The following is a 17,691-nucleotide window of genomic DNA, read 5'->3' on the forward strand; positions in this document are numbered from 1 at the left end:
CACAACCATCCTCCTCAGATCAGCCTGAGAGCGTTTAATGTGGCCGGCTTGGCTGTGCTCACACCAGCAGCTCCCATGGAGCTCAGCGGTACATTTAAGCCACAAGAATTAGGAGGGAGAGAATGTTTGGGCCCTATTCCCCTCCTCAGTCTATGATTAATCCCGTCATCCCGCAGAAAACACTATCATTATCAATTCCCCTGGATCCAGCGGCAGGAATTATTTGATTATTTTCTTCAAAGACCTTCTATCTATGTGGTCATTATTTCTGCCGGGAACTTTTTCTCTGGCTCCGCACAAACAGATGATGCCAGAAATGAAAAGAGCTAGGGGAAAAATACAAAAGAAAAAAACATTCAAAAACGAACACGGAAGATTTCACCACAAGAAAATAATTGATGGTTTGTAATACAATGGAGATTGTGGTGGTATAGTCTTTCATAGGGTTCATCATCATGGTTATGCTGACAAGTTGATGATGACAGGCAGACAGACAATGGCACAAATATAGATATGTGGTGTATCGGCTTTGTTTGTTTAGATATGGAATGGCTTCCAGGAAATGTTAAATTTAGTCATATTGGCATTATGCATCCCACCAACCTCTTTTATTACAACAATATATTGGTATTTTTGACATGTTGATGACACACAGAGAACCTGCTGAATATCACCTTGATTTGTTTAGTTATGGAATGGCTTTCTTTTGTAATTTAATTGGAGCTTTGAGCACACAAATACAGTATTGAAATACCGATCAATGCCAAAAAGATTTCACTGTTGAAATTAGCCAGAGGCACTTTGGTTTTGTGTTCACAACATTATAGCTTTCTCTCTTTTCACACTGAAAGCGTTCCGGATAACTGCTACTTAAGAGAGACTTTCTAGACAAAAGAATATGGAGTCTACAGCGAATAGAACTGTGCATGGCTTATAAAGAAATCAACATTACACTAGTCACTCAGAGGCACAGAACTAATGCTTATGATATTTGGCCTATGTTTTGAGGGAAAAATAACCAAAGGCAATATTTCCAGAATCATGTTCATATCAAGTGCAGCCAGTTGATGGATCACGCGCATTTATCAAACGTATATTGAATTTGGGGTGGGTAATGGAGTAATTTGATAATGGCCATAGAGAACAATGGTACTGGTCTGCTGTAAAAAAAAAAAGAAAAAAAAAAAGAGAGTTTACATTGAGCAAATGTCCCTTGGCTCTTCAGTGTTTGAGAAGAATGCGAGGAATCAGACGGGCTAAGGTAAATGGCTGTTGAATCGTGTTTTAAAAAAAAGAATACTTCATCCTCTTCCATTCTAATCTTCAATACTGCCACACAAAAATACTGTAATTTATAATGAAGACATTTAATGCATCTGGAGAGCTGGCATTTACAATGAGTTGTGTCAGAAACGAGAGAGAAAGAGAGCGAGAGAGAGAGGGAGAGAGAGAGAGCAGATTATTTAGTGGGCCTGACGAAGGTAGCTAATTAGCATCTGTCACTCAGCAGGCAGGGCTGCCGTGGAGAGGTTGATTCAGTGCCCCGCTGCCAGTGCTACTGCCAATTATCAATGAACACATTGGAGAGCCATGTTAAAGAGCTGTGTTCATATTACTATATTCTGGGGACCATGAAGACAGAAGCAATATCAATATATTTTTATTTTCACTCAAGCTGCAGTTTAAAACTGTTTCTCTAGAAATTGCATATTCATCTCAGAGATTTTTATGAGCTGAATTTATGATACACACATCCAGAGTGATGCTGTTGCTTTGGCCTGTGGAAGCTAGTTGTGGAACTCATGCATAATACATTGATGTTGTCAGTTATACTCAGATGAACAGACAAAAATGAGCCATACTCAATCAGAAATGCAATGATACCAGCTAAATGGATCCTGCCACCCAACAATCATCCTCAGGGAGTTTTGACTGGACCTATGCGTTTTTAATGTTTACTTAAACTGCCAGACATAGGAAGTATACACAGCTCCAGTCTGAGAGGATGACTTTCGCCAGACTCACCTTGATGTTGTGGCTGCTCTGGGGTTAGTTGTGCTGATTGAGGATCTGTCTGGCTAGCCTAGGTACGTGAAATGTGCTACTGGATCTGTCTCCTTCCACCTCCTCCAGTCTGGACAGATATGATCCTGAGCCTCCACTTCGCCCTGTGAGCTAGGGTTGAGGAGAGTTGAGATTGTGTTATGAATGGGCCGACAGAAGAGGGAAGTTAGAGAGATAATTAACTCTGAAATTACAGTGGTATAATTAGGAGGTGATCCCCCTCAGACCGTATCAACTTAGCTCATAATGACTCTTTTTCATTTTAGGGAGATGAAAAGGGACACAGAGACAATTGCAGGGCCTCCTCTCACTCTGATGAGGTATTTTCCAATCACTTCTCACAGCTTCTGACAAGTGATTTAACCACAGGCAATTTCAACAAATGGCTGCTATGTCTTGCAGTGAATTATGTCCATGGGTGGACAAAGGGATTGGCAAAAATGTTGATGAACATTCAAAAATATAAAAAATCTCACCACCCTAGTATGGAAGAAATGATGAAGACATCTATTTTAAAACATAATTATGACAGTTGTGTACAAATACAGAACAACTCAAAAGTTTGGACACACCTACTCATTCATGTCTTTTTCTTTATTTCCACTATTTTCAACATTGTTATTTCTACTATTTTTTACATTGTTATTAATACAATTTTCTACTTTTCTACCATTTTCATACATTTTCTACATTGTAGAATAATAGTGAAGACATCAAACATTGAAATAGCACATATGGAATCATGTAGTAACCAAAAAACAAATAAAAAAATATTTTATATTCTTCAACGTTACCACCCTCTCAACCAGCTTCACCTGGAATGCTTTTCCAACAGTCTTGAAGGAGTTTTGACATATGCTTGTTGGCTGCTTTTCCTTCACTCTGCGGTCCAACTCATCCCAAACCATCTCAATTGGGTTGAGGTCGGGTGATTGTGGAGGCCAGGTCATCTGACGCAGCACTCCATTACTCTCCTTCTTGGTCAAATAGCCCTTGCACAGCCTGGAGATGTGTTTTTGGTCATTGTCCTGTTGAAAACCAAATGATAGTCCCACTAAGCGCAAACCAGATGGGATGGCATATCGCTGCAGAATGCTGAGGTAGCCATGCTGGTTAAGTGTGCCTTGAATTCTAAATAAATCACAGACAGTGTCACCAGCAAAGCAACCCCACACCATCACACCTCCTCCTCCATGCTTCACGGTAGAAACCACACATGCAGAGATCATCCGTTCACCTACTCTGCGTCTCACAAAGACACAGCGGTTGGAACCAAAAATCTCAAATTTGGACTCACCAGACCAAAGGACAGATGTCCTCCGGTCTAATGTCCATTGCTCATGTTTTTTGGCCCAAGAAAGTCTCTTCTTCTTATTGGTGTTCTTTAGTAGTGGTTTCTTTGCAGCAATTCGACCATGAATGCCTGATTCGTGCAGTCTCCTCTGAACAATTGATATTGAGATGTGTCTGTTACTTGAACCCTGTGAAGCATTTATTTGGGCTGCAATCTGAGGTGCAGTTAACTTAATGAACTTATCCTCTGCAGCAGAGGTAACTCTGGGTCTTTTCTGTATTGACTGACCTTCATGTCTTAAAATAATGATGGACTGTCATTTCTCTTTGCTTTTTTGAGCTGTTCTTTCAATAATATGGACTGTCACAACACAGTTGATTGGCTCAAATGCATTAAGAAGGAAAGAAATTCCACAAATTGACATTTAACAAGGTACACCTGTTAATTGAAATGCATTCCAGGTAACTACCTCACAAAGCTCGTTGAGAGAATGCCAAAAGTGTGCAAAGCTGTCATCAAGGCTAAGGGTGGCTACTTTGAATAATCTGAAATGTAAAATATATTTTGATTTGTTTAAAACTGTTTTGGTTACTACATGTTTCGATGTTTGTTATTTCATAGTTTTGATGTCTTCACTATTATTCAAAAATGTAGAAAATAGTAAAAATAAAGAAAAACTCTTGAATGACTAGGTGTGCCCAAACTTTTAACTGGTACTGTATATTCTAGCTACATTGTGTATGCACAATGTGTATGCACAATGTGTATGCACAATGTGTATGCACAATGTGTATGCACAGTACACATTGTGCATGCGCAATACATTCTATTGCAGTGTATGCACTTTAAAATGTACAAACTGCAAAGTGTATGTTAATTAGTGGTGAGACAAGGCAGGTTGTGTAAGAAAGAAAAGCATTCCCACCATGAAGGTTCAGATAAGGATTTGGGAACGGTGTTCTCCCTTTCTCCCATCTGTCTGTGCAGCCCTGTGTTTCCCCTGCAGCCGGTTTATGGGTCAACAACGCAAATGTAGTGTGGGGGCCTGGGAAGCACTGGGAGGCACCCAGAGCATGACGCAGAGCAGTGCTGGCATCTACCCCAGACTACCCCAAACAAAGACCCAACTAGAGAGACAGAGACTCTCACAGGCCCTTTCCCACCATGGCTTCGTCTATTGCCATCACAAAATACCAAAGACACCCCTAAAAATGCATGACAAACAAAGCACAGATACAGATTATTATTGCATATCATGTTTCCCTATGCTGCTTAGTTTATTTTGTATTATTTAGCATTTCCTTCCATAAGTTGGTTGATTTTTTGGGGGGGTATAACCGAGTACTATAGTGAATTGGCTGCGTAGTTAAATAAGCATTAAGTCATGATAAAGGAGATGTCTGCTTCTCTGAAAGGCAACATTCCCCATGTGTGGCATGGTGTGTTGTGCACCTGAGCACCCTGGCATAAGAACCAACACTATTATGCCCTCCATCTCCCCTCCTCTCCTCTGCTCTCCTCCGCTGTACTGCTGTCCATACAGAACAGGCAATAAAGCAGACACTACTTGTTTCAATTTGGGCCATATGGGTTACAGATGACTCCCAGAGTGTGTTTGACCAAGACATAGGTCCCTTTACTGCTGCAACCTGGTCTCAGAGCATTTTATTATTATTCTGTAATTAAATTTGGGATACTCCATTTAGTACGATATGTTACAGTTCGTATGGTTTGTATTAATTTGTGGATGTCCATCACCCATTTTATATGATATGTTATGAATTACAATTCATATTATATGTTACAAATTTGTGAAATGTACAATATGATACAAATTCTAGCTAGGTGGAAAATGTTAGCTATCTGGCTAATGTTAGCTAGGCTAGGGGTTAGAGTTAAGGGTTAGTTTAGGGTTAAGTTTAGGAGTTAGGTTAAAGGTTTATGGTTGGGGTTAGGGGAATGGTTAAGGTTGGGGGAATGGTTGGCTAAAAGGGTTAAGGTTAGGGTTAGGGTTAGCTAACATGCTAAGTAGTTGCAAAGTAGTTTAAAAGTAATAAGTAGTTGATAAGATAAAATGCTAAAGTTGTCCATGATGAGATTTGAACTCACAGCCTTTTGGTTCCTAGACATGTGCACCCATCCACCCCAAGTCTTATGTAAACATACCAAATTTAACATGTCATACTAATTTGAGTGTCCCGGATTTACTTTTACTATGTTACATCTAGTCTATGAGACCAGGCTGCTGACTATTCTGGCAGTGAGATTAATATCAACTAGGAGGTATATGCCATAAATCAGAACAGACTTCCAGGCTCTATATGTGAGGAGAAGATACTGTATGTATTGTAATAACACATTGCATTACCAACCTTTGCCACGGCATGGTAGCTAGGCAAATCACGATACAGTAGGCTAGACGTAGGCTAGATGTAGGCTAGACGTGTCTGTTTTGATGTTGCATACACTCCTGATCCATATTACAGGACCCAGTCGCCCAGTTCTATATGCTGTTAATGGAAGGACACTGTCTTTCTAGACACACACAGTGCTGATGTTTCTAATGTTTCCATCATGGCTTCCTCACTACAGTATACATCAATTTACAGAGCTCTTTCCTCCACTTCCTTACTGCCATGCCCCCTGTCTGTTCCCCACAGGGCACTGCCAAATAACTTATATCATACCTCTTTTCATTGTTATGATTACACCTGAGATTGATGAAAGCAATTGGCTCGATAAAAATATGAAATGCTATCACATGTCTCGAACATATCACCATTTACTGTGAAACTCCATGATTTATAGCACCTCTGTGTGAGGCTGTAGGGCCCAATGGGTCACAGTGTTGTCAACAACACCCATTTACAAAGTCAATATGGGTCATAGACACTAAACACAACTCCTGAACTTGCCCTAATCTATGATCAGTCAGTAGTAAAATGATCTTCAGTCAACAACTATTGTGAATAATGCTAATGCATGGTAATGCACAATTATCACACCCACTGCTTGAAAATGCATAATCTGATCATCATTTCTAAAGGGGTTATAACTTTATTATAACCTGTATAAAATAGTGTTTGTTTTCCTCATTGGCCTATTTACTATTGGCTTTTTTAAATGTATTTATTTTTTATTACATCTGAAGTTATTTTTGACAGCTGACTTTGACAACTAAAATGGGTGGGGCAAATATAATTTCAGCTAATTGGAAATGATAAACCGAATACCTCAATTTGGTGTACCCGGGCTTCATGTCGCCGCTTCTGCCTGTCAAGCTCCGCCTTCTGTTCACTGTGGAGACGCGAGGCAGGCAGGGGAGGCAGTCGCGTTTTCCTGGCTGTGTGTGTACTGTATGCCAGTTCGCCAGCGAGACCACGGTACAGTACAGTACATCTAGTTACAGTTAGCAGATCCACATAGAATTGATGTATGTAGACTGACGCATACGTTGAGCAGGCACCGGTTCCTTCCTGAATCAGACAACTGGGACCAACCATGGACCTATTCGAGTTTGACTTCTTTAGGGACTGGGAACTGGAGCAACAGTGGTACGTACAAGTGTATATTTTTTATTTCCGTTATGTTTAACGTCTTTGTTTGATGCTGGGAACTGAACATCGATGCGCCCGGCTTTTGGCGTTGGGCTCCTGGAATGCTCGCATTCCTTCTCGGAACGCATTAAAGTGAGAGATGACTGTTATTAATTATTTTACAGCCCTCTTCGTGTCTACGCGGTACCTCTATTGTCATATTGTGCGTTGTAGGACAAGTAGTGGTAGAAAGTGTTCGGTGCGCACTGACATCTATGCACCTAATGCCACCTCATGAATGGGGGAAGTTCGCCCCTTTGCTGGTTTTGCGCTACATATACTACTGTATGTCTGTATGTCAGCTTCAAATTTATCGGGATCATTTGATTCGTAATTGCATAGTTTTCACCCTGAACATGGGATTCATAGGGTTTTATTGATGTCGCCAATGTAGCTGCTGTGGATAAATTGCATGACAACTGAATCAAATGCCCTTGTCTGTCTTATTATTGTTTGTAAATATCCCTGCTATTCTTTGTCAGATGCTTTACTCTAAAACACATTTTAAGCATCTGTGTAGGCCTATTGTAAAGTTTGTAATAGATTTTATGGATCAAATAGATTGTGATTTAGAATGGTTGAGGATTAATCAATTAAGTAATTACCTGAACATATTCTTACACTTCAGTTTCCTCTGCTAGCATGTACATTGTCTAGTATGTACATTATTATATATTTTTTTGACCTATTGCAATAATAATATTTCTAACCATATGATGTTTTAATTTCAAATTGGTGTGCTACTAATGTTTGTATACTTTCATTTGAATGCCATTGATTCCCTAAAGATTGGGGTGTTCTATTCATTGTCAGAAGTAGCACCAACACATGGTGAGACAGTAGGAGGTAAATAACTGTGAACATGATAACTCAACCCATGAGAGCAGGGAACAGCCTACCGGATTTTATTCTTACACCCCCCCCCCCCCCCCCCACACAATTTTTTGTTTTCCTACTTCATTCATTCATTCATTCATCCCTCCTCTTAGTTTTCCTCTCCCCACTCCCTCGCACAATAGTTAAAACCACAGAATAATTCATACATTCAGCATCAATTGTTTTATTTTCTCATCTTAGATTAATAGACTAGGCCTACTATAGCTGATAAAGTACTACTGTGCATTTAGACTGTTGAATTCCCACACCAGCAGGGCTTGCTAATCACGTTTGTTTCCATTGCTGCTTTGTTCATTGGATGCTGCAATACTTACATTTGTTGATTTTTGAGACACCTCTTTGGTTTAGTTGTTTCCATTTAGATTCATTCAATTCAGATCATGTCTCTTCATTTCCCCTCTATCTCTGAGAGTGATAGACTGGAATGGAATGTCTAGCTATACACAAATAGCTAATTACAGCTTTCCATCAAAATACACTTTCTTGCAATGTCATATCCCCTAGGCTGTTTCACTAAATGATGAGTGATTGAGAATCTTTCATGCTGCTGTAGTTGGTTTATAATGGTTGGTGGGATCTGGAGGTAAATGTTGGGTGTGTTCAATGTGACCACAGTAGCATGATCTGTTTAATAACCAGATCACACCTTAGGCCTACCTGCAAGAGTTAAATAATTTGATGGAGGCTACCTTGGTATTACACAATTCAGCTTGAAGGACAGGCACGAATGACATATGTTTGTTTACATATATTTTTATTACAGCAAATAAGAAATAGAAAAAGCTGTACGTGTCTTCTTTGCACATATCATCATGTATAATCTCTCACATAGTGTAGATGATTTCCATTGATTGATGCCTGCCATTACTATACTGCTTTGGCTTCTTAAATAGGTTTTTCTTTCCGCTTCACAACTAGAATGTGTGATAGTGATGTGAAATCATGTCCACCTCTTAAGCCAAGGGCAATATCCCAACACGGATATTGATTATAATTTGATTACTCTCATGCTGGTTTAGGTAGAGCAAGTGTTGGGTATAATCAAGTCAAATTCAGTCAGTTCCACGGTGAGAAGGAGTCAGTGAGGTGGGAAATGAGCTCCAGAGAGAGAGAGAGGGCGAGAGAGAGAGCAGGGTGTACAGAGGGAGTGACGGACTGAGAGTGCCACCACACAACACTACACCACACCAGCAGTAGTGAGAAAAGATGAGGCTGGGTGCTGGGGATATGTGGAGGGCTAGGGCCGGTGGTGTAGTTGTGCTTCGCTCCAATCAGCCAGTCATATATTATGGCCTCAGCACCAGTAATAGCAGTTAAACCTCATTTGATGAAGGTCATGGTCCTCCCCTTCTTTCCATAATGGTTTCTCGTCACTCAAGGGGGAATTAGCAGATAGACGGGGAATTGACGCCTGTGTGTGGGTATATATGCCTGGACTACTGTACTGTACACGGCGATGCTTCACTCTGTTGGCATTGTGAGGAAAAATTAGAAGTCATTAAAGTAACACCTACAAATAATGTGTGCTAAAGCCTGTTTTATGGACATCCACACCTTGGAATGGGTTTAACTCAGCCCTTTAAATAAGGCCTAGCTATTTATTGTCACTTTCTCTTTTAATTTTCGAGCTACATTATGACTTGACTGATCCCCAGGGATTACCCTATGACTCCAGTGTTTCTCGTGAAATAGTCATTTTCCCTTTTACTTGTACTTCTCAGCAGGGATTGCTGTCCAAATAATTCATTTTTATTTGGCTGGAAATGTGTAAAGCCTCGCAGCGTTGCCGGACGGTGAAAATAGAAAAAGAGAGTCTCTTTGAGGCTATGTGGGTATTGGATATGTAAAGTGATACCGGCAAGGTCTCTGCCTGGTGAATCAGGATGGAAGGAAAAATAAAATCTACTTCTACTGATATTCTCACCAAAGGGGCCCAAGAGCTCTGTAATTCTGAACCGACGTGTCTGGGGGATTAAGCTATGCTGCTAGCGCGGCAATATCAATGGATAAAGAAAACGCTTCTGAATTAAATAGTATAAAGACTTATTAAGATGGTTCAACGGACCATCATAATTATTAGATAAAAATACACTGTACACTGTAGTGTAATTCAGACCTTTGAGCAAATACATACATTAGAAGTGGATGTGAGGTGTACAGTATGATGACTATTATGTGTGGACATAATAGGTGTCTTATTGCTGTAATATAAGATAGTGCCCATAGAGCAGTGGTTGTTGTATGTAACACTGGGCTTTCTGTGGATGTATATAACCCGGTCTCAGTTCTACATTTATATTTTTTCAGTTTGGTCAAAATCATTTTTTGTAAGCTGTGCCTTCCAGTCCCTTTTCTGCAGTTTAGTCACAGGGATTTTGTTTTCTCAAGGCCTGCAGCAGACCCACCACATTCCGCCCTGGTGCGCAGACCACAGCTGGGGGGCCACATATTATAAAGTGCACCCGAGGAGCCTCTCTCAATGCCAATCTCATTTGTGCCCGGCGTGAAGAGACGGCCATGCCAGGCGGCCTGGTGGCATCTCTCTGCCCGTCCACCTCCTTTACGCTCCGTCACCGTGACACGGGTGCAGGCTCGCAGTGGTTGGCATCCTGGCTCTGCCTGACAAGTCCGCTGCCTCGAGGACTCGTTCTGCCATCTGCCAATGAGCAGCGAGTGCTGTGGAATGATAAAGCAGAGCCTCTCAGTGATCATGCGCTGTGGAGACTAAAGGTGAGGGTATCATGGCCCTTCTGCCCTCCGGTCCAGTGTGCAATTAACAAGTTCATCTGGAGCAGCTCTTCCTGTCAGACCTGGGAGACCTCACCTCACTAATATCCACCTGGCCTCGGCCAAGAGCTGGACTGAAGCTGGCAGAGGGGAGAGGCCGGGGAGGGGGGGGGGGGGGGGGGGCGGCGGCAGTATTTGATATGTGTCTCAATCAAAGGATTTCTCTTTTGTCCTTGGCTGGGTGTAAATAGCCTGTGGTGGTGTTGGAAAGTGTATATTTCTGTGATGGAGAGAGAAAATTATTGAAGATACTGTAAGTACAAAACAGTAGAGGAGGAATTGTATACAAATAATCCTCCTTGACTGTCTAGTAGCCTGTCTAGTGTGACGTAGCGGATGAGAGTACCCTTATGGCGCCTACTACAGAACTATAGGATCAGACCCCCCCCCCACTTCCTCCCTACTACGTGCACCCCTGCATCGTACAATCAAAAAGCATGTGCCTACCTTTGTCATCACACCTGTCTGTCACAGTCTATCAGGCCTTACTCTGTCCTCCATTAGTTCCTCAGTACAGTGTTGGAGGGGAGGAGAGGGCATTCCCTAAGACTAGGCTCAGGCAAATAAGACCCCGACTTCCAGTCCTTCACTACCAGCTATCCCGAGCCATCTAAGATCCTGGATTCCTGGCAGGCACTCCTCCTAGCACCCTCTACAGTTCATAACTCTGCACTAATTAGTGCACTAATTAATAAGGACTGTAGTGATGGCAAAAGTGAGGTAAATGGGAATTTAACAGGCTTGGCCAAGCAGGCTTGACACTGTTCTCACACCGCCATGTGAGCAGAGAGGAAAGGCTGGTGTGAATGTGAATGTGGAGGAGACCATGTGAAGGGGGAAGAAGAGTCAAGACTCTATGCACGCTTGAATGGACAGACTGGTTTTTAAATATTTGGTACACTACCCTCCTTCTAATCTGTTACAATGTTTTAATACTTAGTTCATCATCATGTTACTTTCTATTAACTGTGTTCTTCTTGGATAAGGACTATGTAGCTTATTACACCAAGCCCTGCTTAGGGGAAAGCTCTATCAACTCTGGGAATTTAGTTTTATTGAATTCCAGCTGATAGGACTTGAGTGAAAATTTGAGTGCCTTCTAAGCACTAGCTGTTCTTTGGGGAGAAATGCTGCTTTATTATGTGCTGTATTTTCTCTGTTTGTATCGGCTTTTGACGTCCCCGTGGACTTTCACATATTTAGTTGACACTTCATTCATTCTGTTGTTATTAAGCCTCTACCACCAAAACCTAGAACATTTTAACAGTTCCCAGAACAGTAAGTGTTAGAGAAGTTAAACAGGTTCATTAGAGCAAAGCAGTAATGAAACTAACAGCTCTGACATTTTCTCTCATCAGCTGCCAAGGTTGTATTAACTTGGTGGAATAAACCCACTTCTGAGATAACCATTCAAACGATAATTGAATTAAACAAGCTAAAAACATTTGCCTGGTGAAAATAATTGAAATCTACAAGCAAATAAATTTGAGCACGGGTCCTCGTCAAGGCTGCCGTGTTGTATCGTCACCTGATTGGTCGGGCTATAGCTTGAGTACCTCCGAGTTAATAGCATGCCTTACTGCCACTGAGCAATTTACTTTCCAACTTCAAAGGTCAGTGCCTCCATTGAAAGCAGTGTATGACAAATAAGATGATTCAGTGGAGCCAGGCGAGGAATGGTCGAGATCTTTTTTCTCTCATGGTAAATCAGTTTGTTTTAGGATGACCTTTCGTGATTGGTCCAGTGTAAGCCAAAGGAAATGGCAAATTCTTTCAAGTGAACATACTATTCATGGCCATTTGGAATAAGCAACGGTATTTGTCTCTTCTGCCAGAGAACTGAGCTTGTTGTGACATTATTTCACTGTTTGCTTTGTGAAGCCGTTCTGAATAGGCTCGGAATTGACATGCTGGATAAGTGACCGGCCAACATTGTACAATGTAATGAGCTGTATAGAACACAGGTTTACTAATACTGTATGTCAACTCCCTCTAGACTTTATCATCACACAGCTGCTTTGCTTTTATAGGGTGCAACACAATAAGTTACAATATAATATTATTAATCTACATTTAATTATGAATGAGCTAGTACAGTTTATGATCGTAGAGTATTCACACATACTGAATGCAAGTAACTTCCTCCCCCCATCCTCCTCGTCACTGTAGAAAAAGGGAGAGGTAGCTAGTGGAATATATTTGCAGGCCCTCTCCACTCCGGCAGAGAGCACAAAGGAAGCCTGGTGTCTGGCTGCCTGTGAATGAATCACACCTTGTTTGTTTGGGGAGACAGACAGAGGAGCAGTGAGAACTGCTAAAGCTCTGCACACCAAACACCTTGGCAGCAAGAGACACATCACCAGGCTTTCCACTTTTACCCAGGCCCTTCAAATCATCCTTTATTTACCTAGTGCTCAGACTGTCTTAATTATAATTATGTGTACCATTTTACCAAGGTGTATAATTTGTGTTCCCCTTTGTCAGTGCTACTATTCAGTACCAATGCTATTCATTGTCTGTTCAGGTACGGTTTATTCAGTGTTGTAATGTAATTGTGTGTTACACAGTATTTTCAATATTCCCCATGCACCCCAAAAATCTGATGGGGCAAAAAGTACGTGAGGATGACTGGGGGGTGGTCCGGAGGCGGAGAATTTTGAATTCTTCAAACACCCGAAACAGCTTTTCTCCTGCAATCTAGAGCCAAAATCATTATGCTTAATTCTATGTATTTTTATGCATATCGAAGCATACTGTGCCTCTTGAGCTGTCTGCATCCTCCTGACTGAATATGCTTTTTTTGCATCTCTGCTAAAATCTGGGTAAAAGATTGAAAGGAATGTGAGGTCTTATTCAGTACATTTAGTTATTGCTTGCTTTTCTAAACTCTACCACCCTTGCCAGCAGGTATGCCAGGTAAGATAGTTAGAACAGCTAGCTACTCTAACTTGATTGATAGCCTGAAATGGCTTCTTGGCAGCTAGTTATTAGGATGGGAGATTGGGAACCTATCTGGGCTAGCTAAACATTATTTATATTTTTTTACAGGAAAAATCTTAGGGGGCACGTGCCCTTATGACGCCTCTGCCCCTATGCATTGTTGTTGTATCATGCCAGAGTACATTGCACTCAGCATACACAGAAAAGCAGTGAGAAGAAAAGCAGATGTACCTATTTGCTGTCGCTAGGCTAGTGTGTGTGACAGAAGAGGCTGCTGTGTGACATTACTGTCATCTTCAGAGCAGCCCAGTGCAGTGCAGACCAGGGAAATGACAGTCCCAGTGGCTTTTACTGTCTGATAAAGATCACTCCACAATGCACATCTGCCTTACCACCAAAAAATAGATAAAGGAAGAATAACATCCAAAATGACTTGAATATAAAGAGCTACTGTATCTGCTCTTTTAAAGTCCCTGTGTTGTTAAGTGTAGTGAGCAACAAAAGGAATAACATGGGGAGGAACAGGCTGCTGTTATCTGTAGAGGAGATATACAGTCACCTGGTGATTGGGACATTTTGATGGGAGCCACTCTGAGTAGGTTGAGGTTTGAGACTGAGACTCACTTAAAACAAATGCAATGGTAGAGTATACAAACCACGGGGCATAATACATAACACAATGCATTTCTGCTTTTGTCATTATGTAAGATATGAAATAACTTATTGCACTCAATTGGTATTTGAAATTGTAATAATAAGTAATTTGCCTGTTACGAGATTAACACAATGTATTCTGCTTCAAAACATTTGAAATGCCTACTCAATGGATTAACTTGGGAATTAAATATGTTTTTTCCACACAATTTGGGACAATAGATTTTATGGATATTACTATGCCGTTAAACATAAGCTATCAAAGTAGACTTCTAATACTTTTGTCATTCATATTAGTCCTCTGTTATTAGCTCATTGCCAGATGAAACACTTTTCTCTGGATAATGTCATTGTAGCTTTTATGCTCTTTTGGGAGTTATTTTCCTAATATCACAGTGGAGAGAATGGGGATCTGGGTAAAACCCCAATTAAGTCAGGCAGTTTGTTTAGTTTAGTAACACCCCTCGCCACACTAAAAACCCCAAAGAAAACACATCTCATGCTGGGAAGACTTAGGTGATTCTACAAGGTTAGTTGCTGGAGGAGAATAACACTATACTGTGGAGTTTTCACATAGCTCCCCTTTGATAAAGTATTTCCAATTGCCCTTGAATTGAATCACTGTGATAAATTCAGCAAAATAGAGCTATTGCTTTTGCCATTATAGATCCCTGTGCTTCAGAGCTGTCAGACCTGGAATACGTGAGATATTCATAGAATCGTCTGTTATTTCTCTCAAACTTCAAACGCTGTGTTCCTTTGTGTCGGCATAGTTAGCAGCCGTTGCTGCCACACATTCACTCCAAGGTAGAGAAATGTCACAGGCTGCCATGGTTTTGTAATACATATTCATGCATAAATAAACAGCAATGAATCACAGCCTAGCCTCTTTATAATGGAAGTGTTTGTGACACATCCATTGTTGTCATGAACCGAAATACGAAATAAACACGGAAGAATATAAGCCAAAGCCTTCATTGACATGCAACGCTCTAGGCAGGTGGATGTTGGTCTTTTACGACACATAGCCTAATCTTCGGAGCTTCCTCTTGCATTTTCTTCTTCTTCTTCTCTTTTGTCCCCTCAAGCCGTTACAGATGCATCCAAGTTGACACGGGATGACGGGCTAGCACGTGAAGTGTGTGTGAAGCGTGTGTGGACCTCCCAGACCACTAACGTTATCATCATGGCTAATGTTTCAGCCATGCCTTAGTGAAGGAGACAGATTAACTTTTGATACTGTGGGGGCCTATAGCAGTGGCTGGTCTAGTTTACGCTGCTGTCTAACTGTTAGTAACAGTAAGTCAGCTGTGCCTTTCTCTGTGCAATATGTCTGAACGTAAAGGGTGGTGTCAAGGTTGACAACTTAACAACTTAGCATAAATATATTAGCTTTTTTATTTCAGCCCCGCCGCTGTAATTCTGTTCCTCTGGCTCACAGCAATGTTTTCACAGTAAAGAGGCAGACTTTAGCATCACATTAGTACTTCTTTATTATTTGTCTTTTACTTGAAGCTCTTGTAGAATTCCCTGAAGCTCTTCGCATTATCTGAACCTAGTGGGATTCCTCGCCGCCTTCTCCCTGTGTGAAAAATCAAACCTTTTAGTGAAAAAGTGCCGCAGGGATTTCTAGCTAAAAGGCCTGTGTGGCTGTGAAGACTGAGAGAGACCCAGGAATCGGTAGCTGGGCTGGGAGGGAAGTCAACAAGCAAATGCCGGGAGGAAAACGTCATCAATTGAGGAGTGATGGCCACTTCACGGGGGCCTGGCGTTGGTGATTTATGGCATGTTTCTGTTTTCCCAGCATGCCTTTTCACAGATCTCATGGCATTGACGTATTACTCTAAGTGTGAACAACATACCTGTTAGAAATCAATTTGACATTTTTTTGTTGAGTGGCCTGCTAGTTGACAAGACCAGAGGAAGTGTGTAGTGCATGTTTGTGGCCACACCCTCATTGATATTTTGCTATTCATCTCTGCTCTAATTTCTGTCTTCCTCCCGAGCCGGACACACAGCAGAGTTGTATTTAACCAGCTTTATTGTGATGTGACAAAGATGGATGTGACATTGTCCTCTATTGCCCGCCAGAGTGTGTGAGTGTTAATGAAGCCATTAGCACAGTCCGAGCCACTGGAGAGAGTAGTGAAATTACCATTATTCTGCAGCCATTAAGCCATAATATGCCACCGTCTCTCCATACTCAACTCCTCCCCTCCTTCTCTTTCTCTTTTTACCTTTATCTCTCTCTCTTTCTCTCCCTCCCTTTCCTTCCCTCTCTTCTCCTCATATGTGCTACCTCCCTCTCTCTTTTTCTTACGCTGTCTCTCTGTCACTGTCACACTGATCCACTCCTGCTGTCATTTAAAGCTTCATTAATTCATTTGCTATCAAAAGCAGTTAGGTGCAAAAAAGACTGGCGGTGTTCATAATATTGTATCTTCGAATTACCATCCTCACACACTGGCTCCAGAATGCACTCTGTCTCTCTTTCTCTTTCTCTCTAAAAGAGACCTTCATAAAAAAAGCAAATGGCCTATACAATTCATGAATCTTATTACCTCCAAATCCCGTTTGTCATGTGCCTAAAGAGACAGAAGTCTGTTTTCCTGACACAAAAGCAAGAAGATCCCACTGCTAACCTTGAATTGATTTGAAGTTTTCTAAACTCTCTTTTTTTCTTGCTGGGGATGGAGAGTGGGATGTGTTCTTCTGGCTGTTCCTGGTATTGTGTAGGCTTTGGCTCCCAGATTATACACACCCTGGAATGCCTGCAGCTCTCTGTCGCTCTTGTTTGCTGACGGACTGTGACTAATTACAAACGATTTTAATTAAAGAGGTAAAGCTTCTCTCCAGCGGACGTCTGGGGAGTTGACAGGGGAATGGTTTCTGGGAGGCGTTGCGGGTGAAGCAGTTGTGATGTCTTACGTCTGCTGCTGCTTCCCACAGCTGTTTGGATGCTCAATATCAAAACGCCGCTAGGAGACAATGGTGGCCCCACATAACGCTAGGAAGTCCACGATGGAAGCGGGACAAACGCCATATGACCACATTCACTACATTACCAAAATGAGGTGGACACCTGCTCGTCGAACATCTCATTCATAAATCATGGGCATTAATTTGGAGTTGGTCCCCCCTTTGCTGCTATAACAGCCTCCACTCTTCTGGTTAAGACTTTCCACTTTCCATTGTAACATTGCTACAGGGACTTGCTTCTATTCAGCCACAACACCATTAGTGAGGTTAGGCATTGATGTTGGGCAATTAGGCCTGTCTCACAGTCAGTGTTCCAATTCATCCCAAAGGTGTTCGATGGGGTTGAGGTCAGGGCTCTGTGCAGGCCAGTCAAGTTTTTCTTGGTGATCATGGTGATCTTAGGCTTGTGTGCGACTGCTCGGCCATGGAAACCCATTACATAAAGCTCCCAACGAACAGTTCTTGTGCTGACGTTGCTTC

At 41.6% G+C, this 17,691-nt stretch overlaps 1 protein-coding gene across 2 annotated transcripts in view; it reads left to right on the forward strand.

Annotated features, from left to right (window-relative positions):
• The first annotated feature begins 6,652 nt into the window (after positions 1 to 6,652).
• The window catches only part of LOC139574046 (AF4/FMR2 family member 2-like), a 165,114-nt gene continuing 154,075 nt past the window's right edge, over positions 6,653 to 17,691 (forward strand). The window contains exon 1 of one of the 2 annotated variants that reach the window (XM_071398174.1): positions 6,653 to 6,912. In XM_071398174.1, the coding sequence (XP_071254275.1) occupies positions 6,860 to 6,912 (53 nt within the window). In that variant the 5' untranslated portion in view covers positions 6,653 to 6,859. The remainder of the gene's footprint in view (positions 6,913 to 17,691) is intronic. The other variant, XM_071398175.1, reaches the window with a different exon arrangement.

This window comes from Salvelinus alpinus, chromosome 4, assembly GCF_045679555.1.
Source record: "Salvelinus alpinus chromosome 4, SLU_Salpinus.1, whole genome shotgun sequence".
Classification (NCBI taxonomy): domain Eukaryota; kingdom Metazoa; phylum Chordata; class Actinopteri; order Salmoniformes; family Salmonidae; genus Salvelinus; species Salvelinus alpinus.